This window comes from Corapipo altera, unplaced genomic scaffold (genome assembly GCF_003945725.1).
Source record: "Corapipo altera isolate COAL_440 unplaced genomic scaffold, ASM394572v1 50, whole genome shotgun sequence".
NCBI lineage: Eukaryota > Metazoa > Chordata > Aves > Passeriformes > Pipridae > Corapipo > Corapipo altera.
In genome coordinates, this window is record NW_020884889.1 from 8,843,715 (window position 1) to 8,871,450 (window position 27,736).

General features: G+C 42.3%; 2 protein-coding genes across 5 annotated transcripts in view; one reads left to right on the top strand and one right to left on the bottom strand.

The window, feature by feature from the left end:
- HOMER2 (homer scaffold protein 2) overlaps positions 1–4,050 on the top strand; it is a 58,118-nt gene extending 54,068 nt beyond the window's left edge. For all 3 annotated transcript variants that reach the window (XM_027644425.1, XM_027644427.1, XM_027644428.1), the window contains 2 exons: positions 1,255–1,335; positions 2,738–4,050. In XM_027644425.1, coding sequence (XP_027500226.1) covers positions 1,255–1,335; positions 2,738–2,926 — 270 coding nt within the window. In that variant the 3' untranslated portion in view covers positions 2,927–4,050. The remainder of the gene's footprint in view (positions 1–1,254; positions 1,336–2,737) is intronic.
- Positions 4,051–18,931: 14,881 nt separating this feature from the next.
- The window catches only part of WHAMM (WAS protein homolog associated with actin, golgi membranes and microtubules), a 31,206-nt gene continuing 22,401 nt past the window's right edge, over positions 18,932–27,736 (bottom strand). For both annotated transcript variants that reach the window (XM_027644241.1, XM_027644240.1), the window contains 7 exons: positions 27,459–27,628; positions 26,622–26,787; positions 25,492–25,679; positions 23,991–24,077; positions 23,811–23,906; positions 22,868–23,429; positions 18,932–20,233 (listed from right to left, as the gene is read on the bottom strand). In XM_027644241.1, coding sequence (XP_027500042.1) covers positions 19,947–20,233; positions 22,868–23,429; positions 23,811–23,906; positions 23,991–24,077; positions 25,492–25,679; positions 26,622–26,787; positions 27,459–27,628 — 1,556 coding nt within the window. In that variant the 3' untranslated portion in view covers positions 18,932–19,946. The remainder of the gene's footprint in view (positions 20,234–22,867; positions 23,430–23,810; positions 23,907–23,990; positions 24,078–25,491; positions 25,680–26,621; positions 26,788–27,458; positions 27,629–27,736) is intronic.

Consider the following 27,736-nt stretch of genomic DNA (forward strand, 5'->3'; position numbering starts at 1 on the left):
TTATATTTTGAGATGTGAGCTCTAAACCATTATGTATATATGCACAGCAGCTCATATCTCAAAACAAAGGGTAAGTTACCCTTTCTTTCCCCTATGTCAGTAGCTGGGACATTGTCTGAATATAGTTGTTAGTTAAATTCTAATTACATTAGTTAAATTCTTCAGTGCAGTTCACAAAAATCTGGAGTAAAAAATGTGCTGTCTCCAATACTGAACCCTGTGGAACACCACTTGTCACTGGACTCCACCTGGACATCAAGCTGTTGACTGCAACTCTTTGAGTGTGGCCATCCAGCTGATTCCTTATCCACCAAGTGATTCATCCGTCAAATCCATGTCTCTCTGATGTAGAGACAAGGATGTTGTGTGGGACATTGTCAAGTGCTTTACACAAGTCCAGGTAGTCCAGGAATATACCCCTACTTACTCTTGAGACCGTCACCTACATGGACAGTTTCTGGAAAAGATCTTGCACTTTTTCAAGTCAGAGTTTCTCTTGGAGTTGCAAATGTGTTTTTCAGATTCCTCAAACAATCTTTCTGCAAAAATGTATAACCTTTCTTTGAGTCTTTCCCTACTACCCACATTGGTGGTGTTCATTTGGGGTATTCATGTAGTCAAGTTGTCTTAATTTCCAACAGAGACATGGACTCCTATCAAGTCATGCTGCTCTTTTCATTAACTCCTTTCAGCTAATCTGCTATATTTAGGTAGTGATACCAGAACCAAATACAGATTTTTGGGGAGGGAGTGGTTCTCAGAGCTGTACCATGGAGGAGAGCCCATTACAGCTGTGCTCTGTATGATGCCTCTATATATGCAGCTGGTATTGCCATTGGCCTTTTTGTTTGATGTCATATATGATTGAAAATGTACATGTGATTTGCTTTTTGCTACCATCTATAATTTGCCTATAGCATTACAGTCCTTCAGATTTCTCTGTTATTTAATATATCTTTTGCATAGGTATGTGGTTTAGGTTAAGATTTCATTAATATAATTAATGGCATTAATGCTAGAGATTGGATTGCATTGTCTGTTTTAGAAATGCAAAGTATAAAATTCAGTGAAAAAATGTATTTGAGTAGAAAATTAGCAATTTTGGAATGCAGACAAGTTATTTTGGTTATTTTCCATCCAAATACTGTGCAGAATACAATAAAATATGCAAAGCCATTTCATCATCTCAAATTTCCATTATGTTTTAAATTGAAGCTTGCACTAATATTATTTTTTTCTTTTATGTTTTCAAAGGAACTGGAAGAGCTCCGAAAGCAGGGTGAAATTATACCAGAGCTAATGTCAGAATGTGAATCTGTATCTGAGCAATTACAGGTACAGTTTAGCAGTGAAATTAATTTTTAAAAAGTTGGTACATTTACTTTCTTTCTCACAGCTATATGCATTTCTCTGTTCAGACTTCAGTGTTTGAAGGCAAAAGAGCTCCAGTTTGTAAAGGCAAAAAATGCTAATTGCATGCAAAATACACCATGCCCTTCCCAGCACAGGAGTAATTAAATAGCTCCGTTTCTTTGCCTTGCTGTTTGCAGAAATTGGTTTGCCTGGGATCATGTTGCATCTATCTCCTGCAGATTCCAGGCTGTCCTGTATCCTGTATTTTCTGCTGCTCTGAGCTCGTGGAGCCGCACCACAGCCTTGTGTGTTGAGCAGCAATCCAAGACCTGGGGCTAATTGCTGCAGTGGCACCAGGGAAGGCTTTTGGGAAAGAAACAGATGAGCATAGCTGCACACCAGCAGGGATGAAAGTTCACCTGAGGATGCATTTATGTGCTGTGTCATCCCTTTCCGGCAGCGTTTGGCTGTGCACATGTGGCTCCTCTGCTGGGAGGTGCTCGCTTGGAGCCAAGCTCACGGGGTGTGGGAGCCCTGCCCCAGCCAGCAGCTGGACTTTGGGCATCACTTCCTCAAGTCAGGGATTGTTTAAATGCAATGAATTAATACATGAAAGGAGAATAAATATTAGCAGTCTCATCAATGAAGTGAAATCCAGTCAATAAATCCCATCACTGATAACCTAAATGATCTAAAATATTTTAGAAGGTTGCTGAGGGATGCAGATGCTGGAAATGGCTAAAATATGAATTTTGTTTGGTTCATTATGGTAAAAGTTGTGGTCTGTGGCTTTTGTGAGAGTAAGCATGAGCTTACATGCATGAAATAGAGAAGAATACACAGAAGAGTGTAAGAGAGGGGAAAATAGTTGAACAAAGTGCAGCAAGGGAAGGGTTACCTGGCTACCCCATTCCTTGCCTGGGTGCTCACACAAAGTGAAACTTTACCACTAAATCCAAAAGTGCTGAATAAAGCAACTTTATTCCTCAGACAGTATTTTCTAAGCTTGTTTTTCAAGGTTAAACCACCACAGATAATTCTGTATGTAATTGGTGGCACAGTGTCTAATTCTGCAACTGTAGCAATGACAGAAATGTATGCACAGTGCATGATTTAAATCCAGGTGAATTTGAAGATATCAACCAAATGACAAAGTTTGATGCAAAGCATCTTTTCCAGTTAATCTGTGTCCTTTCCTGTATGGGCTTTCTTTCCTTTTAATCTGACTAGCACATGTCTATTGCTTTCGAAGGTGCTTGTGTTAATCAGTTTGCAGAAGTTGAAGCAAACTTGCACAGCCCAGCTGCCATTTGTTGCTTTAAAATATGAAATGCTGTTCATCCTTCATCTCCATGATTCCTCTTATTGTCCTTTTGTCTTTAAGGCTGCTGAGAAAAAGAACAAAGATCTTGAAGAGAAAGTCAGAACACTAAGGACAGAAGTCGAAGAGAGTAAACATAGGCAGACCAACCTTAAAACTGAATTAAAGAATTTTTTAGATGTACTAGATGGGAAGATAGATGAATTACACGATTTCCGACAAGGACTGTCTAAACTTGGGGTTGACAATTAGATGGCAATAGATCTTTTTTGTAATCTAGGGTCTGGATGTTTGATGTTTTGTTGATCCCAAACATGTGTTTTACGAAATATAACTAGAATGTTCCACTTGTTTGCATTGGTTTTGTACATAGAGGCTGAAAATTTGCTGTGGGGTTTTTTTTGGTGGGTTTCTTGTTTTGTTTGTTTATTAACCAAACCAATCGTGCTGCTCACTGAATTCTGTTGAGATTAGAAACTTTCTATATTGCTGCTCTGGCTTTGTGGGGTTGGGAACAGGTAGAGGGTTCTGTCTCAGGAATCTGGAACTAGATCTACCTTAAAATGAATATGCAGTTAGTTGTTGCAGGGAAATTTATATCTTTCTTAAGGGCTGTTGCAACCATAGAAACAGAAAACAAGTCTTTTTCCTGTCCGAACTATCAGCACTCTTAGCAACAAAGACTTTTATTCCTTGGAGGAGTAGAGAGATTATCTGGAGCTCCTGCAGTTTGTAAAATGTGCCTGTGGTGAGCTGCAGTCAAGTGAATCACTTCACACAGATACCAGGATCTGTAGGGACCACGTCAATCAGGCCTGATTCACCAAAAAAAAAAAACCCAAAAAACCCCCCAAAAAACCAAACAAAGTGCAGTGGATTTCAGATAACCTCTGACAGAGGTTACATTTGCTTGCCTGGACCCATACAGCACAAAGTCAATGATGTAGAAATGAGTTTCAGCTCTTGAAGTCATGAGTCTTACCCAGTTGGTGAGGACAGCTTCTCTTGCTTAGCAGCATCACCTCTCTTTAGCCTTCAGTTTTGAACCCATACAGTCCCTTCATTATGTGCATCTCTGAAAAATACCCACCTGAGTCTGGGGACCAGATATTTATTTTTAAAAGTAATATGTTGCTGGTTTGTACATGACTCATGCCCCTCTGTGCAACTTGATCACTGTTGATTAACTTCTGCAGCAGTGAAGAAGGAGACAATGCATAAAAGCATTATAAGGTTACTTGAAGGTGCTACTCAGAAGCAAGTTTCTGCCCACAAGTCTGTCAGGGCCATGACCACATGAAATGAATATCCTTTCCTATGATTTCTGCATTCTTTGGCAGTAGGATGAGAATTAGTCACCAAGTTATACTGTACAACCCCCCCCCCCCCAACCTGAGATGCAGAAGTGCTGTTGTATTCTTGAACTGGTTATTCAGCAGCTCTAAGGGTGTTTTGAGAAATGCAAGGTCATACCCTGGCCTCCAGTGAGAAGGAAATTTGCTTAATTACAGATAGGAATGTAGAACGGGCCAGAGAGGAGAATCCAGCCCAAGTTTTGCTCTTTCCCTAGTTTTTGCTCTTCCTTCAGCTTCTTTCTCTTCTTTTTTCACAACCTGGTTTGAGAGTGTTTACACAGGATCTGAATTAATTCAGGAAAGTACTTTTGTTTATGTGACATTATTACTTGCTTCTTGGTCAAGCACCATGTTAGTGCTTGCCAGCAGTGACTGATGTAAAATGGCCATGCTTTTTTTTGAATTTAGGGGCTTTTTTCTTTTTTTGGCACATCTCAATTATTAAAGTGACCTTTGAAAGAAAGGTAGGTTATAGATGAAACATGCATTGAATACTTTTTTGCACCTGAATATATAATCCCCGTGGTGGGGATAGGGTCTGTCTGCAATTGTCCCTTGAATTTTCTTTTCATCTGTTACGTTATCTTCATTGCCTGTTTTTCAGACTGGACTCTGAGTATTTTTGCTTTCACTCCTTTTAGACAATGGATGTGAAGCTGGGACCTTTCATAACCATTATGACCATTTAAGTCTCTTTAAAACAAAATCACTGTAGGCTGTTGATATTTAAAAATAAAAATCAAGATCAGGTACATAACGTAGGCGTGTGAAAATTAGACTTTACCAGTGTGGAAGATTCAACAGTTGCATAATGTGGGGGTTAGATCAGACTTCTCAAAATGAAAATGACATCAGAAACTCTGTGTGGTTCTGCACAAGTAGTCTCCGTTTTTAGTCTCCTTATTTGATAGAAAGTCGGATATACACCAGCATTTATCAGACAGCTCATCCTGCTTCTCCTCTCCTCCCATGCTGGTTTTGGTCCCTGCATCAACTGGGAATCACAGCATAACACAACTAAGAACTGCAAGAAGTACTGGCAGTCAGAGTCCTGCTCCTCACAGTGGTTCATTGCTTTTGTATGAAGGACTCCACTCTATCTTCTTTTTCCTGTTGAGTAATCTTAGGGCTTCCCTCTTTATTTTAATATAACCTATGTTTTTAACCTTAGATTCCAGGTAAAAGGATGCAAAAGATTCTGTGAACAAATTATTTTATTGGGGTTAATCCAGATCTTTTTTCCCACTTTAGTCAGGTCTATCTCAGATCCAGTTCATTAGGAATGTATTAAGCCACTCTTAAATTGCAAGAGAAGTGTTTCCATGGAATTGCATTGATTTAACAGATGGAGTTTAATGCTGGTACATTAAGCCAGTGCATAGCTCTGATACAGGCAGTTATTTCTGGGTGCTTCGTGCCCACCAGAGGAATGATGGGGGTGTTCTTAGAGAAATCCCTGCCCTGTCTCTTCTAGTCTTGTCCCAAATGTATATGTTTGCTCATTATCTTCTATTGCTCTGATGTTGAGTTGTTAGGGATGCCTGTACACAGCTCTATGCTGTGGGAAACTCCATCCTTCAAGAATCCAAGGTCTTGCTATAATTGCCTTCTTTCTTTTTCCTTCCCAGCAGCAGCAAGTTGAGAGCTTCTATGTACAATCACTCAAAAAAACTTCCACAAACCCCATCTCTTTTAGCCTTTCTCTTTCTTTCATTATATTTTTCTTCTTCAGAAGCCAAAAGTGTACTAGGAAGAGGCAGTGCATGGTCTCAGGAATGTTTGGGCACCAGCTGCAGCTGCCCTCTCTGGCCTGGCCCCATTCCTGCCCCAGGACTGGCATCCCATTCTCCTGCTGGGCAGGGACCATCAGCGTCATACACTGCTTATTCCTCAACACTCTGTGGTGGCCCAGCAATAACCCATGAGCCAAATCATGAGCCTCACACTGCTCCTCAGAGACTCGTCCACGCATTGAAATGCCTCTTCCCTCCAGGTGGGAGTACCAGGACAGCCAGCCTTCCCCACCAAAATGCAGGGACCATCCAATGGATGCATTTAATCCACCTTTTGTGCACGGTTGGAACTTGGCCTGTCCCCATGGGCACCCTGAGTTCAGTTGGCAGACACCTGCTGAGGGATGGCCCCAAATGCTGCTGGGGCAAAGAAATGCTCATCCCTGTCCCAGGTTTTGTTATACAGTGCTGGGCAAATCCTGATTTCCAAATGCCGTCAGCAATGTGCTGGTCAGTGCTCCAATTCCATCCAGCCTGCATGGAGGTGTCTTTATACGAGGCTGGATCTCACCTTGGGCCACCCTGAGTTCCCTTTCTGGACACAGGTTTCTCCCTCTAAGTGGTTGATGGCAGGATCTCTTCTACCTCACTTACAGAGTCTTTTTTTAACAAAGATCTTGTGCTTGGCACTTCTTGTGCTGACTTCTGTTGGCTGCACCACCACTGATCCTGCCACGCTGCCCATCCTGCCTGTCTGGCCTTCGTGACATCAACAAGCTGGGAGCTTTAGGAAAAAAAATCTGTGCTGGCCTCTTGTGACACCAGGGCAGAGAATGTCTTAGTGTCATCTGGACTGCATCGCTTCTTTTAGCTGGTGTTAGAGCTGCTGAATAATGGTGGGGTTTGAATGTTTTCTGGTGGCCAAAATGAGAAATACACAGGGCTATTCATATTAGCACAAAACCAAAAAATATTCAGTGAAATAAAAATACATGAAAAGAATTGTTTTCAATTGTTTCATATCTAATGTTCCATTGGATATGTTACATCACATTTTGGAAAATTACCTTAGTCTCATATTAGGAATAAATTATTTCAAAATGAAAAACTGAAACATTGTTTCACACCTCAAAATAAAGTAGGTTAACCTTTTTCTTTTTTTACTGTTTGGCTGAATTTTTACTTGCCAATTTTGACTCAACTTCACAAGTAGTTTTGTTTGGCCTAAAAGTGTATTTTCAGCAAAAATAGTACTTTGCAGTGTTCTGTCTACATCTAATTGGTGTCTCCTTTGCTAAGTGAGCTCACTGGAAGAAAACTGTCTTTCCTGTAAGGAATTCCATACCAACTCTCCCTTTCTGTATCCTAGTATTCAAAAGATGCACGTTTTAAAAACAATTTCATGCTGGGTGCATCTGTGCCCAGAAAACAAATGTTCTTTAGACGATGTCTTTTTTTCTGGGCAAACACCTGATTTTATTTTTATCTGAACGATTTAGGGAGAACATTTTTTTAAAGCTGCCCAATAAATTAGGGTGAGTGGGAAGGGTTTCTGCTGTTCTGCCTGTTGTCACTGCCATTGCTTTCCAAGGGTACCAGCCAAAGCATTTGTGCTGCTGAGGCAGGTGCTCACCTGCCTGTGTTTGCTGGGTGGCTCGTTGGGCACAGGGAGCCTAAATTGTCCTTAGGCTTCTGCACTCTTCTTTATGCTGTTCAATTTTTTTCCAAGTGTTTATTTTCTCCCTTATTAATTTTTTGCCACCTTTGGTGGCTTCATAAGTAACAGAAGGAAAATTCTCTGTTACTGCCACCACCTTGCAGTGGTGGGAGTTTCTCAGCTACAAGACCATGTTCTTCCTTAGGCTCTTCCAAAGCGTTATCACTGCAAAACCCTTCGAAGCGTCAGTGGCTTGTAAAGAATATAGTGTTGTCTTCCTGAGCCTATGGATTAACAAAAATAAAACTGCTATAAGGGTGAAACACCTCACTCAGCTTAGTGTGTGACCAATGCTGAACCTGGAGGGGAGGGGTGTAAGGAGGGGTCAGCAGCAGCAGCTAATTTCAATGATTGTTTCAGCAGAGGCTTTGGTGAAAGGTGCTCTGCCCACAAGCTGTGGATGGGCCAAAGGTCTGGATGGCCACACTGATCCATCAGCTCACCCACCTTTGTTCAGGCACTTCTGGACTTGTCAAGCCTCTAATTATCAAAAAGTCCTCAGCATATCACACGGGTGGTGATGTGAGGGATGGAAGACGAATGTCCTCACACACAGAGCTGAGCAGTGTGATCACACACTGGTTGTGATCACACAGTTGCAGTCGAAAATAGGAAAAGCTGTTCCTGTCCTACAGGGCCTCAGCAGTACCAGGGACCTTGCATAAGGGCAGGTTCAGCTTTTGACAGGGGCTGAAAGGCAGCAAGGACTCCATGGCTGGGCTGGCAGGGTCTGGTTGTGGACACAATTTAGCAATGGTGAGACATAGAGCTACCCTAAGGTAATTTTTCTTTCCATAGATCGTGTTCAACGAGCACCTGTGCGTCAGGCAAAGCAATATGTAGCCACAGGATGTTTAATCCAGACACACCACCAGTGGGAGAGCCCCATCTGGCTCACACAGCCTGGCCAGGGATGTTGTGCCTGGAGTCCTGTGCCCTGGGAGCTTGACAGTGTTTTAGGCTCGCTATTAGAATGTAAACTTGACAGTTACATGAAGTTTGCATGTCTTAAATACCATTCTCTGTGGTAAATAATAAGGTACCTGAAGTGAAATAGAGTGAGGAGGTGAATGATAAATATGACAAAGGTGCTTCCCAAATGAGGGCTCTCCTGCAGGCTGTGGGCAGAGCTGGTCCTGGCCAGGAGGGCTTCGCTTGTGTCCCTGGAGGATTTTGGATGTCCAACCTGTTTGATTTTCTACTGTGTATTGTCTTAGCTCTTCTTTTTTTTCTTTTTTCTTTTTTTTTTTTTAACAGGTAGCATGAACATACAGTCTTCAGATGAAGGTGCCTATACCTCCAAAAATTTTATATGCACATTCTGAAATTTAGTTCATTTAGTAACTAATATTAATGGTACACACATGAAAGGCACTTGAGAAAAATCTATCTGCTGGTGTATTTTTGCTTGGGTTGGGTTTGTTTAGGTTTTTTTTTTAACACTGGTCAGCAATAATTATTTTAGCCATATACTAAAGCTAAAAGAACCGATATGTAAGATTTGTGAAATAAGTTTCTAAGTTTGCAGTGTGCTGATTAACTTTGATATGTGATGAGGGAGCTATGCTCAATAAAAGAGTATTTTGCAGCATTTAGATGTTTTCATTTAATTGCCTAATAGTGATCATGAACATAATATTCTATAAAGCTCATCATGAATGGCAAACAAAGCACATCATTTTTAACATGCTATATCCCTTGTAGTTGAAAGTTCTGAGAGTGTTTTAGTGTGGTCTGCTATACCAAAATATTTAGATTATTATGAGATTTTAGTACTGAAGATAAACATACACCCTGTTTTTACTGTTTCAAGTAAAGTTTAGTGAATGACTGACAATTTGTTGGTATACAACTGTGGGAAAACACTGCAGTGCTCTAAATGTATCTTTTTATTTGGGTTTATTATATTTAGTATATGGTTTAATGAAAACTGAAGTGTTTACTACAGTTGGGTCATCGTAAAAGCATCTCTTACCTCATCATTTTGTCTGCTGTAAAAAAGTACTTTTCTCTTTTTTCTTTTTTCAAATTGACCATAGACAGTCAATGTTAACATTTAGACTCCTAGTAGCAGTAAATGCTGCGTTTTATATCTCTAAAAGGAAAACTTGATTTTTTTCTTTATGAACTTATTATATAACTTTGTGATTTTTATCTGATTTTATTGTAACATAAAGTTGTTTTATGTAAAAATATATAGTTTAAGTAAAATCTCTTGTCTCACTGTCTTCATTGACTTCAGAAAACCAACATCCTTGTGGCTGCAAGTCTGAACTCAAGGGAATGCTGTCCTTTGATAAGAAGAATGTGATTTTGATCTATACATATGGTATCGAGCCTTGGTAATCTTAAAAACTCTTTTTTCAGGAGGTGGAGCTTTAAAATGTTTGTCTTGTTTCCCTTTATTCTGTTAGTCCACTCAGAGGGAGGTTCAGGATTAGAGTGATACTTACATACCTGAACTGAAAAAGTAGAATCTATAAATATTTGACCATGAAATTTTGGATTTGCTGCATACTGAGAGAGACCTTTAGTCAGGAGGCAGCTTTTTGGCATCCTGTTTGGGGCATGCTCAGGACTGAAAACTCTCTTGTGATTCCTGGTGGCAACTGGAGCTGGTATTTTCTCTGAAGAAACTACCTAGGACTCCGAAGTAACCCTCTGCATTGAAATGAGGGATGTTTTGACACCAATTTCCTGCATCAGCATATAGCAGTCAATACAAGCCTCTCAGATGAGACTGTTTCCAAAAGTCCCTGCTGGTGTCCAGTGAAACAGTCCACACTCAACAGCACATTCCTGGTAGGGGAAAACACTGAAGTCCATCTACAGACAGTGCACAGTGATGCTCTCAGCACTTTTGTATTTGTTGTACGGAAGCAGGTTTGCACCAGACCAGGCTTTCTCAAAGGGAATAAGGAGGTTTGAAGACTTAAATGGCTGTGGCTCATTGTGCCTTTGTTACTCTGTGCTACAAGGCTGCAAATGTCAACTTTGGGGTGAGCGAGAAACTCGTCTGCCCCTGACCTTTTGTCAGAGCTTTTCTACCTGGAGCCATCAATAACTGACAAGCAGTTCGGCAAATTCTGGCAATCCCTGGATAACCAGCAGCTACAAAACCAGCTTACATGTGTTGTAGTAAAATGCAAGTAGCAGTCTCTAATTCTTGGCAAACACCATCCCCCCCCCCCCCCCCCCCCCATTTATCTATTTGGATTTGCATAATTATAAATGTTAGTATAACACCTGTGTGTGCACCTCATCACCTACAGTTATCAGGAGTGAGCACCATTCTGTTCCTAGGAAGCTGCTGGTACCACAGTACACATTTCCATTCATCCACGTGAGCACTGTGCTGTGCATGGGGCGGTGCCTCCTGCCACTGTGGGGAGGTGCCTGTTCAGTGCAGGCACACCTGGCATTTCTGTAGGCTGTTCGTCTCATTAGGTCCTGGATGCGTTTTTAGCATCAAGGAAGTCTCTGGTTTGTGTGAAAGGCTGTTCCTTGCCAGTTGTTTGTAATGCAGGTGACCGATGGTTCCAAAAGAAACAGCCTGGTCTGGGAGCCGTGGTGAGCGATGCTGCCAGCAGGGATATCTGCTGCTGCTGTCTGTGATCCCTCAATTTTCACATTTGACTGGATCCTATCAGAGAGCTCATGAGCCTCCTCAATGGATGTGCCCTTCTGCAGTTACCCATTAAAAAGCATTTTAACCTGGCTCTGGGCTGCTGAGCTGTGAGGTGCCACCTCGGGATGTCTGACAAAAGCATGAGGTGAATTTCAAATCAAATGTTTGACTCCTAAGTAGATGAGCGACTTAATAATACGTACTCCTTTTAGCTACCTTGAGTTCCTTCAATAGCATAGCAAAATCTAGGCCATAACTTAGTTCCTTTCGGAGGAAAAAACCCACCATGGCACCCTGGGGGTGGCCTGTATAAAGACACTACAGTGGATGAGATCCCTGAGCAGGAACAGGCTTGCTCTCTCTGTAACACATGCAGCACATAGCTGGTGACAAGGCTGAACTTACATAAAATACAACATTATTCTGTCCCACACACTTTTAATGTTCGGTGCTTTTCATCTAAAGGCATGTCTGCACCAACAAGGGAAGAAAGGAAGATGTGTTAATTATATATTATTAACTGTCTCCCCACTTCCTAGAAGACTTGAGCATTTGTTCACAAATCCACTGCATACATTTTCTTTCATTTCTTTTTTGCTCCTAAAAAAATAGCCAAAATCTTGTAAAGCATTTTAATTATTTACAACATTAAATATCCTTTACATAATCAGCGTTGCTAACCAGAGCAGAACAGCAGCATCAGTGAGCCTAATACATAACAGGCTAACCTTCTCCTGAGAATGACTGAAATGTTAATGTTAGATAAAAAATGCAGCAGTGGCAGCTGAAGAAGCAAAGCCAGGTGATGGCTGGAGCTCAGCCTCTGACCTGCAGTGGTGGTGCAGCCCTGCTTCGGTCACTGAGCCCACTTGAGCAAAGTCCAACCATCCTTCAAAAGCAGAAAAAAACACCCTGCCAGGTGCACTGACAGGTTTGATTTCAGTGAGCAATGCTAAAAATGGCCCTCCAAAGGCTCGTGAAGCAGCTCTGCAAGGGCTGTGCCAGTGCCCTGGGACAGGGCTTTCCACTTTATCATTAACAGGCGTCGGGGAAGCACTGCCATGGAGCTGTCTCAGGCTGGGCAGATCTGAGACATGGTGAATTTTAAAAGCATAGCTAACCTTTGCAAGGCAAACATTCCGATCCTATTGCAAGAATGCATTGCTGGGAACATGTAACAGGTCACTGCAGCCAAGTGGTACTTAATTCTGACCTCCGCCTTTGAATATTTCAAACACAGATCTCAGTGCTATGAAACTCCCTTTGGGTTTTAACAATTTTCTTGAATATTGAATATATTTCAATAACTTTTCAAAACTGTTAGATCTTCTCAGAAGCACTGTCTGAAGTTAAATGATCTCTAGATGGAAAACTGGGCCTTGAAAATCAGAGTTATTTGTGTGCCAAATGGGGCCCAGCTTCTGATATTGTGGCTGTACCCCAATTGTACAGGCAGAGTAGGCACATCTTACTGAACCAATCGTGCTCTAGCAGAGCTTTTGGGACCTGCTGTTCTTCACCATAAAATGGACCTCTTCATAAATACATACCCTCCTGTGTTTGTGTGCAGCAGTGGTTGTTATCCAGGATCCCAGAGCTAAATCCTATGCAGCTTTCCAGGGCTATACTTGCACACATGGCTGGATGCTACAGTCAGAGTGAGGGCTTAAATACCCTGAACAACATTTCTTGACAACGGTTTGCATTTAATTAATCAAGTTTATGAGCAGATACATCTATTGGCACGTGAAGCAGGTTGATTTCGGTATTTTTGTTTTCCTTTCATGTCCTCTCCATTCATTAGTACTGGCAGTCTATGAAAAACAAATCTGTGGCTGCTGTAATCAAGAGAGATTGAGCTCTTGCTTTTCTCCTGACTTTTCATCATTGAATATGATTTGTTGCATATGCCCTGGATTGTACTTAATGTATGCTGGCTGGAGGGAATTCAGACATTCAGGGAATTATAAATAACACCAGCACTGAACCTTTTTGCATTATCATGTCACATTGAAACGTATCAGTTTTCAAAGCTATTTACTTTTAGGCTTTTGCTATTTATTTTGTTGCTACCATTAGCCATGGCTTTCATTTTTCTCTGGATACAGGTTTGTACCGTTCATTAGCCTGAAGATGAATGTCACAAAACAGGATGCTGGAGTTCCCTGAAGAACAAAGAACCCAGGAAAGAAAAAAAGTATTTATGCCTTTCAAATCCTGCTTATCTATAGTGGTGTTGGGTGCATTTATAAAGATAATCCCTGACTCTGAAACCTGAGAAATTGCAGTGATTCACTCTCTCCTTAATGCTGTGGACGTCCCGTGGTCACCAGCACAGTTGTTTCAGTGGGAGGAGAATGGCTTTAGATCAAGAATGAGAGACATGGGGATGTTTAAAAATATGAAGGGGAAGGGGCAGAGCTATGCTGCAACCCAGCTCTTCTACATCAGGGTGTGTAGCATTTGATAGGCTTTTTGATTCAGATAAAAGATGACCAGAGCCCAGTGACCAAGTCCCTCCCTAAGATGAGATGCAGCATGCCTTGACAATCCACAGCTTCAGCTGCCCTACTTTGTATCTTCTAACTGGGTACTGGAAATAGCAGGTGAAACCTCCAACTTGCAAAGGTTTTTGAACAAACTCTGGGCAATTTTCTTTAGCTATGATTGTTGTAATGGATTTGATTTTTTTATACTTTCTGGATCAACCAACATTGCTGGTCATACTTAGTTCCTCTCCAGAAAAGAAATTTAATGGATGGGCTATTACTGATTTACGACGCCTTGTTTCTGCTTGTGTGATAAAACATATAAAACCCAACACCAGCACTGATGGCAGTGTATGAACAGGAACTGAGAAGCACAGTGTTGCAGCAAATGAATTTGAACTCCCCTTGTCGTGCAGACTGGCACATTTTGTGCAAATTCTGGAGCAGTGCTGGCATGGCTCATCACAAGGGATTCTTTGGGTCACACCAGGTGACTGCAATGGAGCCCAACGGGCTCAGCAGAGTTGCATCAAGGGAAAACAATGCTTGTCTCTAGCTGCCTGCTTCACCTCTGGTCCAGATGTCTCCTTGCCCAATTTAAAGCTAATTACAGTTTTACAGATGATTGCAGCCCTGCTTAACTTCTGTTTGCATTACCATGGGGAATACTGCTGCTGTTCCTGGAGTCATCCCACAGGGATGGATGCTGGTCCACAGAGCCAGTCCCATTTCTGACACCAGGTATGGCCTGGGGAGCCCCTGCCCTTGAGGGAGCAGGCAGCTGCCTCATGTGTGGGCAGAGGCACCAGTGCTCACTGGTAAGCAATGCCAGGAGGGAGCAGAGGGGTCACACGCACAGCACAGGCTGTGTCTCCTCTTTGTGCAGCCCTTTTCCCTTTTCCCTACTTCACGGAGCATTCACACGTGCGAAGTGCTCCTTTTGGCAGAGCAGACAGGATGCATTGCTGCCTCCTCACCCTGTGTGCCTGCTCACTCCTGCACACTTCTCAGGACTTCTGTTCCAAACTAGCAGGGCTGCCAGCTCGGGAGGGAAGGGATGGCGCAGAGCTCACCATGTAGGCTGGGGACGTGTAGGCGCTTGATCCTGTTTCGCTGTCACCTCTGCTTCGCAGGAAGAGACTGTGGGAAGGGCAGTGACTCACTTGCTGATGAATAAATGATTCGAGCATGTCTCCAGGAGTGGGACAGATTCATTTTGTCACCCCCAGTGTCTGCAGTGCCCACTGCCATGGTGCCGAGACATGCAGATACCACGCTGCTGGCATCGGAGCTGACTGCCTTTCAACCTCTTCTGGGTGAGAAGAGGATGGAAAGCGGGGGTGGAGCAGAGACTGCTGCTGGTTCTCAGAGAAATACTCTTGGGTTCTGCAAAGACACTCGTGGGATGGTGTTTAGACTGTTGCCTTGGGATAGAAGGGAGGTGCAAATGTCTTCAGATGCTAAGAGTGATGAACCGATGCTCAGGTGGGGGGAAACCCAGTCTTCCAGCAGGACACTGAGTTTCTCCCCCAAGCTGCAGCCTGGCCAGCCTTTCCCTAGACTGCTGGCCCTTTGGGTGCTGGCACGGCAGAGCTGGATGCTACTGTGGGTTGGGGACCAATGCGGCCCCTTTCTGCCAGAAGGCCCTTACTCAGGGCTGGCCCCGACCCACAGCCACAGGATAATGATTTACCTGCAGGCAGCTGCCTGGGGAGGCTGCTGTCCCCCCTCTCCTCAGCACTTTAATGGGGATTTGGGGCAAGATGGGGATCTAGTGGAAAATGAGCAACTGTAGTTTTGCTAAATAAGTTTTCTGAGCAGTTTGTGGCTCACTCTTACTGCAAAAGGAAAGGCTTGCTAGAGACGGCTTGTTTTACAAAGCATTTTCACAAGTAGCTGAGCTGTTAATGTCACTGTTACCTGAGTAAATTTAATTGTGCTGTTTCTTGCTCTCAGTTTAGCGTGACGTGCTGAGAATGAAAATCACATACCTTTTTACCAGGAAAAAAATGCCATGTTCTGGAGCCGTTTTGAATGTTTCCTCCAGGGATACGTTCACATATTGTTCTGAGCTGCTTTTGCTGCCAAGGTTTGCTGTGGCATTTATTAAATAATGCCCTCAGTACCATTCATCTTTTATCATCACCATGGGTTTAGTTGAAACAATGTGTCCCTCTTGCCTACCAATCACATTATTATGGCATGTAGTGTGCAGATATGCTCTTGGATGCAAACAGGAGCTTTTGGAATTAAATCCATGCATAGACTTAGGTCTCATTTTCTCCAAAGGATGCACACTTTTATCTACCAACTTCTTTGTGGAGGAGGACTGAAAAAAGGAGCACTTTCCAGCTTTTTGTAAGTCCTAATGAATGCATTCATCCTGACCCTCTTTGTCCCTCTTGCTCCTGGTGTCCATGTGCATCTTTTTATTTATAGGGATAAAAGAAGGGAGTGGAAGTGATCAAAGGATGGATCATGGGTGCTGCCCTGCAAACTTTCATGGGCACCACTTCAAGCCCATATATTCAAAGGTGTTCCATGGTCCCCCATAGTCCCACAGGTGGACAAGTGATGTGATGTACTTGCTCAAGACCCTGTAAGATCATTCTGGATCACTTCAGACTTGATTTATTCAATTCAGTACCATTTTGCAGAAGAGAAAAAAGTCAATATCCAGCATGTGAGTCAGCCCTGTGCACTGAGCTGGGGGGGTTAGCTATGGACATAAATCCCTAAAAGCAGCATGTTGACAGAAATGCTGACAAATCCATAGCTACACTGGCATTACCAGCTATGGCCTCAGTGCTCTGTGCTCCAGTACCACAGCCATGACTCCTCTCTTGCTGTGATCAAAGCTTTGGGGTTTCAAAGTGAAATTCTTTCAGTCAGACCAAGTAGTCTTTGAATACATTAACTTTAAACCTCCCTAAAAATACTGGCAGCTGCTGTCTGGACTGCCCACATCATAGTTAGAGAGATCACAAGCCACAGTGATACTGATTTATAGAAATTGATTTCTTTATCTCATTACCGGGATTTCCAGCAAATCTTTGCATTATTAACTCTTTAAAGACAGACAACTGTATTTTTTTCAGTTTAAACAAATAAATTTCTGCAGCTGGACAGTCAGGCCAGACTATAACCACTGAGGGATTCGCTTATTAGCCCATGATAAGTTATTTTAAGAAGGGTATTTAATGTCAAAAAGGTGTCCCAGCATTTTTGCAAGTTAATATTAATCTAAACTGATAGAGCTGATCATCACAGAGCCAACCTACTACTTCAGTTTCTCTTGTTTCATCCATCAACCCTTGTACTTTGCTGACTGTGCATGGCACCAGCAGCTGCACCAAACCTGCCGGATCATGTTGGTGTGGGAAGGCATCTGCTGAAGCCTGAGCTCAAATCCAGATTAAATCCTCTTGACCCTTGCAGGTGGCTTTTCTTGAATGCCCCATCAACCTGGGGTAAATCAGCCTCAGGGTACTGGGGTCATTTCCTACCCAGTCTTCCTTCCACAGCCCAGTGCTGGTGGCACAGGACAAGTCACGGTCATGGAGAGCCAGAAGAAAAATCTGGTGGTGGTTCAGAAAGGTTTTTTCGAGCCTTTTTACATTTGGGCATCTCTCAGAAGACAAGCTGTGGCTTCCCCTGCAGAGCAAACAGCCTCAAGGCAGCAGACACTGAGCTCAGCTGGCCAGGGGCTGCAAACCTCTCCCTGCAGCGCCTCAGCAACACCAGCAGTGCCTCGGGGTGTTTATCTAACCTGCTCTTAAAGATTTCCAGAGACAGAAACTCCAACACCTTTCCAGGCTGACCTGTCCCTGCACCTGTCTGCTCTCACTGTTTGTTAGAAAGGTTTTCCTATCATTACCCTGAACTCTTTCAGCTATAATTTGAGCCCCTTATCTCCCTGTGAACACACAGAACAAATTACTCGCCTCCTCTTTGCAGCAGCCTCTTATGTATTTGAAAACTGCTCTCTCTCCTTCTCCTCTTTAGGCTAATGCCAGTGCTTCTGGTGTTTACCCTGCTCATGCTTCTGATGTGCAGGAGTGTTGGTGCTCCAGTAGCTACTCTGCTGAGTAGCACCCATTAAATTTTGCTGGTGAACCACGTGGTGAGGACACTTGATAGAGGTGCAATTTTCCACACCAACCAGAAAATTGCAGCAGCACATTTTCCAGAGCAGGCTTGTTGCCTGTCTAGCTAATTAAGTGGGCTTCAGAAGACAGGTGGGTTCAGTGTTTTCTGAGTGGCTTTTCAAGGGTATTTTTCAGCCTGGGAGGTAGAGAGATCTGTTGAACACCTGAGATCAGCCCCAGCTGAGCTTCAGTTACAAAAGAAACCCCTAAGCAGGGGAAATCACTGTCCAGTGACACTGATCTTCAGATGATCTCATGATTAAAATTGCTGCTGTTAAACCCCCCAAAGCTGTAAGATTTCTTGGAGAAATTGCAACTCACTCTCTGCGTACTTTAAACTGCTGCATTTAATGTCCTCACACTGTAGTTAAGAATTCAACAATAGAATTAAACCACTAAAGGGCTCTGTGCTGCCATTTGGCAGGAGGTACCAGCCACAGGAAGGCAGCTGAGCCTCTGCACCCTTATAACTGCATTAAATAACTGCATTGCTGAAGGGCACGGCCTGGGAGAGGGCAGCTCTCAGCCCCAGCACCAGCCCCCTCTGCCCTCCCACTGGCCAAGACCCCTTCTGCCCAGGGTATCCTTGGGGAAGAGATCTCTGCTCTCGAAGGACCAGATTTTGTCCTCAGTTCCAGTCTATGTGAAGTGCTCAGCATTTGGGGTGCTGAAGTCTGAATGTGCAGTAAATTCTCCCCTGCTTCCCCCATGCCCATTCTGGCTCAGGGAGAGCAGGTGTGGGGGCACAGCCCATTGTGCCCAGCTCCCCTCCGCAGACATCACTCAGAAAAGATGAGTAAGAACTGATATGTGCTGCTGCTGCTGCTCTTGTCTTAGTTTGGTTTGATTGCAGTGGACAAAAAAAAGTTTGTTTTTTTTCTGACATCCAAGCAGTAGTAGGTGCTTAAATGGCAAAAAATGAACCCCCAGCTGCTGCTTTTCAAAAACTGTTGCATACGTACTTACTGTGCTGATTAAACAAATCTGCTGCTCTGTATTAAACAGAGAATTAAAGCACTGTATTTGCAATTTTGTTACCAAATTACAATTCATAAATATTTGAGAAAATAAGAGCATTTACATATAACATTAGTGAGAGTGCAGTTGCTATCAAAAACTAGAGTACCACGATATAAGTAACGGTTACTTCATAGCAGTATCCTAAAATGACAGCACACTGAATCCACTTCCTCTGTCAAGATATATTTTTATTAAGGGTCAGTATAAACTTCAAAAAAAACATGAATCATTTTTGTCACTATCTACCCAAAATAGCAACAGTCTCTACATTGAATGTAGTTGAATTTTTAAATAGTCAGCTTCCAGGCACAACACAAATACCTGCCATTTATAAGGCCATCGGGTAATTTAAATTCATGAGACTAGCTATAAACATGTATTGATGTTCTCAGCAGAGAAATGCAGCTCTGCATTATAGGACTAGATCCTGGAAAATACTGTCTACAATATTTTGGCTCTTTCTTTCATTGTAAATGCAGAAGTATGAAAAACATTTAGCATCTAAAAGTTCTCTATACTTAATCTTTTCCTAAAAAGTAAACTTTTCAGTAATTACTGCAGTAGTGCTTATTTCAAACATGATACTAATTTTCCCAGTCAGCATTATCAAGCGCATTCATAAGTGCACACTTTCTAACATAATGATAAATGGAGCATCCATGTAGTTATTTGAGAGTGAGCAGCAGTAGAAAAGCAAAATGTTAAAGAATTTTCTGGACAATGGAGGTAGGAGTGAAAGATTCCAGATTATGCTAAGTTTTCTGGTCTCCCTCTGTCACCACAGATTTGGTTCTACTTTTATCTGACAAAAGAGATTTTCGGTTATTTTTTCACTCCTTAAACTTTGTTGTGATAGCATTACCTACTGTGTAGTAATGATCTAAACAGTATATGTTTCAATCCAGCATTTTAACTGTCTTCAGATGTGGTGAAAGCATGACATGGTTGAGCCAAAAATACCTATTAATGCAAGCATAATTTGGAGTATGATTTCTTATGCAAAAATAAGAATTTGTAGCTCCTATATAGAAAATCAACAGGATTATTTTACTTTACAAGACATTTTGGACCAGCACACACACACACACAATCACACTTCTTTCATTTTGAAAGGGACAGTCTTCCACAATGTGCAAAATTAGGCAGACAGTTCCAGTCAGTAAGTCTGTTATGCTGAACTGGTTAGCTGTCCCATTCTCCATTGTTCCGATCATTGTCCTCCTCTTCTTCAGAATCAGCAGACACTTTCTTAATTCTCTGCATGGCTGCTTTAATGCTTCTCTCTAGGTCATTAGGGGATCCTTTACTGACATCTTTTTCAGTATCTCGATTCACTTTCCTTAGTTTAACTCCTTGCCTTATGGCAGAGAGGATGCTGTCTTTCACAGAAGCATAGGGGTTTGGCTGTTCTACTTTGCGAAGATGAACTTCACTACGTTTTAGAGAAGCCAAAACTTCATCCATGGAACCTGCAACAGATGAATCTATTGTTACCAGAAGAAAGAACAAGACAACTACACTTAGCGGTATAAAGCCCTACCCAAGTGCTCAGGGCTCTCCCTTTAATCTGTACTAAAGACAGGAAAAAGGATGGTCTCTTCTGGAACAGACTCTTTCAAGCTTCTGCAACAGCAGGCTCTGGAACTGCTTTTGAAAAGCAGTAAAGCTTTTATATCTTGAATTGAGAATCCAACACTTCTTCAACACTTTACAAAGTGGTCCTCTAAGGAAGATATGATACACAAAGGATGATGCTCTTTTTCATTACAACTTTATGGGCTTTCAAAAAAATTTCACTGAAACAAAAAATCTCCTGCATTCTCCGTTATAAACAATCTTCCATCCCTCCTAGCTTGCTCAGAAGCCTGCTGAGACCATCAATTGCATTTTTGCTCAGCCAAGAGAAAAATAAAAGGATTTGAGTAGAAGGGCTTGAAAGTGCACCATTGAAATCAGTGGGAGCCAGCTCAGGCCCTACGCAGGCAGGTCTTTTCTGTACGGACTTAAAAAACAATTCCCATTTTACAACACGATTTAAATCTCAGGTGTATGTTTCTGAACTTCAGACCATGAAGGGCACCACACTGAGAGAGCTTCCACTAGTCCCCCTGATACACACTAATTTGTGTTTTACTCCTTCTGTTGGATTCTTTGCTGCTTGCTGCAGACTGTCAGACAGGGAGGCCGTGTCCCTGGACAGCAGTTGACTCCTACAGCAATAGGTCCAGACCATCTGTGCCTCACAGCCAGAAGTATTTTTGCCATGTGCAGTGCACACAGGGTTATGTGATTAACATCAAGCACTTGAGATGTAACATTTTGCTAAATCCTGTGGTACCTTCAGAGACTGAAAAGGATCAAGCAAAGATCCACCAGGTCCTCTTACAAAGCCTACAAGTAAGAAAGCCTTAAGTCTATTAATGAAATGGGCTGCCTGGTAAAATACTAGTCAGGCTAATAAATCATAAAAAAAGCCTCTCCTAGCTCTTCACATACAAAGACACGAGTAGTCCATAACAAAACCAAACATGTTTATGAAGCTGTTTCAGTAAGTTCCTGTGGCACTAATTTAGCAATTACTATTACAGCTATTAACATGACGGTTTTCTTCAAGAAACAGGTGTAAACAACCAATCAGATCTCTCCAGTAAACAAAAAACAATTTTTCTTATTCAAAAATAATGAAAATACATCAATGTTAGGCTGTGAATGGCAGCAATATTAACCACCAGCAAGGCTGTTCCAACAGCAATCAGACTACTCTGGTGTACAACTCCTGCTGCTAATTAAAGCTTCTTAAGAGTATCCATGGTAGAGTTATCCCATGGACATCCCACACCAAAGTCTGCACTGGATGCACAGTAGTTTGTCACGGGAACTCGACTATGTCTCAGCTCATCAGCTGCTTGTACGTCCCCACAGCTTGGAAGAACTGAAAATGAATTTCCTTGGTATTTCTGCCTGTGGTTTGCCTCTTAACTGAGAGGATACAAAGGCTGCTTAGATGTATTGTGAAAGGGAAAGGAATGTACCACGTTTAAACACATTCTTCATTCTAGCATAAGCTCCACTGTGAAAAACGACAGAAAAAATTGCTGCCTTCCAACTTAGATCAATCTCCCTGACACAGTCAAAATATCCGCTTGCTTTAGAGATAAAAATAAGCCTGTTAGCAGGATGTAACCGGTGCAGCCTTGGGAGGCTGCTGAGCTCTATTCTCATTCAAACTACTGTTTCAATTGCCGAGTTCAGCCTTCAATTACACCTGCATGATCTTGCTAACAAAGCAAAGGTGTAACAGAGCAGAATTTCTCCCCTAGGAATGTGTGCCAAAACTATTCACCTGCCTTTCAAATCCTGGTTGAATCCTACACGAATTCTTTTATGAAACCTTTATTTAGAAACCAAGCGAATTGTAAGTGGACACGGGCTGTGCACACCTTAGAAATGCAAGCAGCCCAACTGCTAGATCTGTAGTACATAAATCAGAAACACTAAATTGCAGCCTTAGTACAAGTACAAATTTACCCAGTGGTCTTCACACTGGACAGGTGATTAACCCTCAATCAAAACACCACATTCAGTCAAAGTTCCAAAATTGTGGCAAGAACAAACCCAGCAATAAAAGTTGCTTCTCACCAAACAAAAAGAATAAACCTCCTTTCCTTGGAATTTCTTCTGACACCTTCCTACCAATTGCAGCTGTGGGATTTTCAGTCTCATGAGAAATGCAGGTCCTGAATTAAGATCTCTACAGAACTATTAGTGCTGTGATTAAGCATGGTTTAAATTAATTTCTAAAGCCATACTTAATAAATATGCAGAGATTCAAGTTCAACCGTGCTAAAAGATTGACCTGTCCCCTTTGACAGCACTTCACAAAAAATGCCAAGCCACACACTCCAAGTCCAAGCATCATGAAGTGAAATCACTGTTACTCATTTAACATTCTGAATTATGGTCAGTGTTATTGTATGTGGTTTCTTAGACCAAGCTTCATTCCCTCGATCAAAACTACACACTATTCCTGTCCAGAACCAGAGGGGGGGGAACACAAAAATATAGGAAGTGAAAAAAGCACCAGCCGATGTGAGTCCACTTACCTATGCAATTATTTATAGACGTCCTGGGTGAGTCATCCTGTCTGTGCAGTGCAGGGCTTTCTGAGGGGCTATTGCAGCTGAGGGGAAGTGGTGTATCATTTGTTGCTGGTGGTGTCTTTAACTGGAGAGGTAAGGGGGGAGGTGGGGGAGGAGGAGGCAAGAGAGTAGGGGGCAAGGGAGGAGGCGGTGGAGGAGGAGGTGGTGGTGGTGAGGATGGAGAGACCAACAGTTCCTTGCTGTGCTTTTGTTCCTCTGTGTCACCACCAGTAAGCTCTGTGTCACCATCAGTAAGCTCTGCGTCACCATCAGTAACAAAAATCTGGACAGGGATATCTGCTGGGGTGTTCTGACACAAAGCTTTTGATTCTTTGGCTTCAATCAGCAGTATGCTCTGTGGCTGCTCTGGAGCTGCCCTTGCTCGTGGTGAGGGTGCAGGGGACAGTACTGCTGGGGATGAAGGTGGAGGGGACAGGACTACAGCCTGCTGGGTGATGTTTCGTGGCAACTTGGGACTGAGAGGCTGCGGACGAGATGTTTTCAGAACAACATGAGCTGGACACTTCTGAAAAACAAATCAGAAGGCAGGAGGTCACATGTCCACTGGACTGGCCAAAACATCAATCCCAAAGAGGTAAAAAGTCAGAAAGTACAGACCTGTCCCACTCACCCATTCAAGCAGAAAATTCAACCCTGAAAAAATTTAAATGAATATCAAAGTATTTCTTTCAAAGCCATTTTCTCACCTGTATTCTTTGCAACAGGTTCCACACCTGGAAATTATATTCTTAGTGGATTTAATCCTCTTGCCTCATAACACATAAACCTATTTTAGGCTATCCAAAACGTTGTCTCTGATTTGGACTGTGCTCACACGTGAGATATGACTACTTTCTGACGTTGTGTTTTCAAACCATTTAGGACTACTGGAGTTCACAGTACTTGCCTCCCTGAATGCTTTCAGCCTCTCCAGCGTTTTCTGACGTTCCTGGCTTATCCAAGCCTTTTTCTTTTTCTCCTCCTCTTTTTGCTTGTCTCTCTTCTGCATTAAAACACAAGTAAGTGAGCCTTAGTATGTGAAAACAAGCAGCTGGGAGATTCTTCAAGGCTGCAATTCAGTACTCACTATCTGTATGCTGTGATGCTGCTGGAAGCGTTTTTTGCTCTCTTCTGCCTGTTGCAGTCTCTGCCGGTGGCTTGCTTCACACTGATCCTGGGAGAAGAGCAAAATTCAGGCAACTCTCAGTCAGTTCACATTCACTGTGCACCATCTGTGCCATTAACTCCTGTGCACAGGCCACTAAATAGCAACCATGGTTGCTATTTAGCAGTGACAAGAAAGATGGCTAAGCTCAACTAGTGTCAGATGTGAGACCCTGATGGTGAAGTCTGTGGGAGCCCTTCATGGCTAAAGCCAGTGGGACCTTTTGTCATATTTTTATTCATGCTGCAGAGAAAATATACCCAGACCTGAATCAACCACTCTGTCTTATACTTTTGTTAAAAAACTATGAGAAGAAATGGGAAAAAAAAAAAAGAAGAAACAAGCTCTGAAGAAATGTCACCCAACTACCAGCTGGAGAGAAGGGATGCAAAGACATGAGGAAGAAGGTAAGAAGGAAGCTAGCAGGGCATTACAAAAATACAAGGCTTCTTTCCCCCTGTCTCTTATTTGCCATAGGTCCCAAGTAAAAAAAGCCAGGGAAACAAAGCTATGGGAAAGCACAACGAATGCCTAGCAGAGGTACTTTCTGTTAGTAAGAAGTGCCACAGAAAAGCTGCAGGCTTCAATATTTTCTCTGGGAGTCGCTATTTGTCTCTGTACAGAGGGGGATTATCCACATGGCTGGACAAGCATTTGCAAATCATCTGGCATTTGGCTTTAGTGTTATATAACTCATAGACAGCAATTAAGGAAATGAAAACAGAAGCAAAAGAAGTGTTTGCCAAGGAAGCAGTTGCAAGCAAGAGACAATGATGGCTAACAAAACATTTCCAGTGTCATTCCCATTTTGTCCAGGGTAGTAAGGGGTAAAAGGTCAGACAGATTGGGACCTAATTTCTGCTCCAGCAGGACTGCAGGTGTAAGGTACGCTCAGCCTACTGGTTCATGAGAGTCAATTTGTGTCTTCCTAGTTCTGCTCTGGATAGGAAACAGAAGAAAAACTGCCATTTGCACAGAACTGAGAGGCTGGAGAGAGAATTGCAGCAGTTAAGTTTTCCCCTTCCCCCTGTTCAGAGGTAAAAGTGTCAGCGTGTGGGCTGTTCTACCACTGCAGCTTCCTTCATGGAAGGCCAGGCTTCCTCCTGTACTGCAGATATTTTGAAAAGGCTGCTAAGGCAAAGCTCCAGCTGGCCTCAACAGGGCTCTAGTAAGGCTTAGCTGATGGGGGAACACCTGGGTCTCCCAGGTAAGTTTGTGTTCTAAGCCACATGCACTTGCACCACACCACGGAGTATAAAGCTGGCTTAGAATCACGTTGCCCCTTTTTCTGTTTGTGGACCTTGGCACTGACTTTGAATCATCCTGTATGTTCCACCCAAAGCTTCCCTAATTGTTTCCTGTCCATCCCTCGTGAGTCAAGATATCAGCTAAAGAAAATGCACATCTCCAGGACTGCATTTACTTTTTTGTTCCTGAGGTAGGCTCTCCTCGCACAGACAGTCCCACGCTTTGTCTCCAACTGCTTAGTCTTCTGCCTCAGCATCGTCATTTCTGACAAGTTAGCGTAATGTTGTCCCATTGTCTGTTCAATGACCTTGAGCTCCTCAGGATTTTCACATGTATCATAGTAAACAACTTCATCCTGTTTCTCTAAAAAGGCATTTGGCATTTTTTAAAAAACCAAAAATTGCCACAGTTATTTAAACATTTAAAGAGCTAATGACATTTCAAAAGCCATTGAAGGCAGTGAGTTAGTTATGAGGAAGTGTAATGCTCCAGAGCCGAGCCTGGTCCTTCACAGTCTTATGCAAACATGTCATGTTACTCACAGGGGTGCTTTGCAGGATCAAGTTTATGCTGTTAGCATTTGTTATTTAGCTTCCTCTTTCAAATGTCTCTCTGTGTTTTAACTCCTACCTTCACCAAATGGAATTTTCCTGGAAAATCGAGGACTGTTCTGATCAACACTGGGTGTCTTATTTTACTATTTACCACATTTTAATTATGCAACAAGCAGCAGCAATGTTTTCTTCACAGTGCACATGGTAACAGAATTCATAAGCTCAAAGAAGAACAAGACTGGTGCCTAATTTGCTCATAAATGTGCCATGATGAGACACTTAAACTGGAATATAGCAGCATTCAGGTACCATTCTAGCCAAATCACCTCTTTTTGTCATTATAGGATGTATTTTGTAATTTGTACACATTATATTAGAATAGATTATGATGAATTACAGGACCTATTTCAGCAGGTTCACGATATCTATGCATAGATCTTGTAACTGTGAGAGCAGTTAAGCACTGTCAATATAAGTTATTCCACATGCTAAACCAGTGCATGCACATATCACAGCTGCTGGCAAGATAAGCAAGCACTGTGGTGTTTTTTTAAACTTGTGTCATCACATTAGTGTCTAATTAGTTAGAGGACAAAATATCAGATGGTGCCACGGTGCCATGAATGTTTTCCAAAGATGCTTTCTACTATTGAGACCCAAGCAGTGATATCCCTTTTTTAAAAGTGAAAACAGAGCAGGCTATATCATTCCTGTGTTCTGAATATGTGCTTAAATAATTGTTTATTCTCACCTTTTATCTGCCTCTTTATAGTGTCCAACTGTACAATTAGCAGCATCTCTTCATGTTTCAATACTTCAAGCTGTACATTATATAACTCCAGCTGCGTTTCATAATACTGTATTTCCAGCTCCTCCACTACACTTAAGTTCTCTTCTTGTTCACCAAGACTCTCCATCTGTACAGCCCCAAACAAAAAATAAAATAACAAAATATGCACACATGAAACATGCCTGGATGCACAAGTACCTGTAAAGAGCCTGGCCTAACTGGCAGCTGCTTAGATGCTTTGGTGTGGAAACAACAGAGCATTAGAAATGGCTTGGAGCAGAAACTCAGAGCAGCAGAGAGCCTTATTAACCTAAAGGGTAAGTTTATCTCCAGTCTACCAGGAAAGACTTAATTATAAACCACACAAATGATACTACTCCTGAAAACAATTACATATGGTGCAGTACACTACTCTTGGAAAATAAATATCAGGTACTCCTAGTGGCAGTTAGAGGGCAAATCAAGAAGATCAGAAGACTAATATTAAATATTTTCATTTTGCAGTGTCCTCTGAAAATAATATCTGGGTTTATCTCCCTGAAACTATTTCAAAGGTTAATATCACAAATGCTAACATGACATTTGAACTGTAAAATCATGTATCTTAAACTTTGCTAAGTGTCCTCAAAAATGCAGCAGCAATTAAAAAGACCCTGAAGACACGCATTTTTCCACAACTTAAAACCATGCTGAAAACCAAAACTGTTTCAAAGACTTCGAAAGTCATGACCACTTTGGTAGGTTTTGATGAGCCCTTCACAAAACAATGACAGAAAAGGAGGCTTTGCAAGGTCTTACGAGTTTCTGAATGCCAGTTCTCTTCTGTTTCAGGCACAACTCTCTTGCCCTCAGATGCTGAAGGGTTTCTTTTGCTAACATACATTTCAGGTTTTCTAGTCGTGGCAAAGCTGATGCCCAGGCGGTTTTACCAAATCTTTCCTCATCTTGTTCCATCTGTTTGTGCATTGCTGTGGATTAAAACATTGCAGTAAGACATGAGAAATGCAGTGTACTAATAGCCCTTGTGTGTTTCTGCAGTACTAAAAATGCTGATCCAATTAAACAATTTTGCAAGC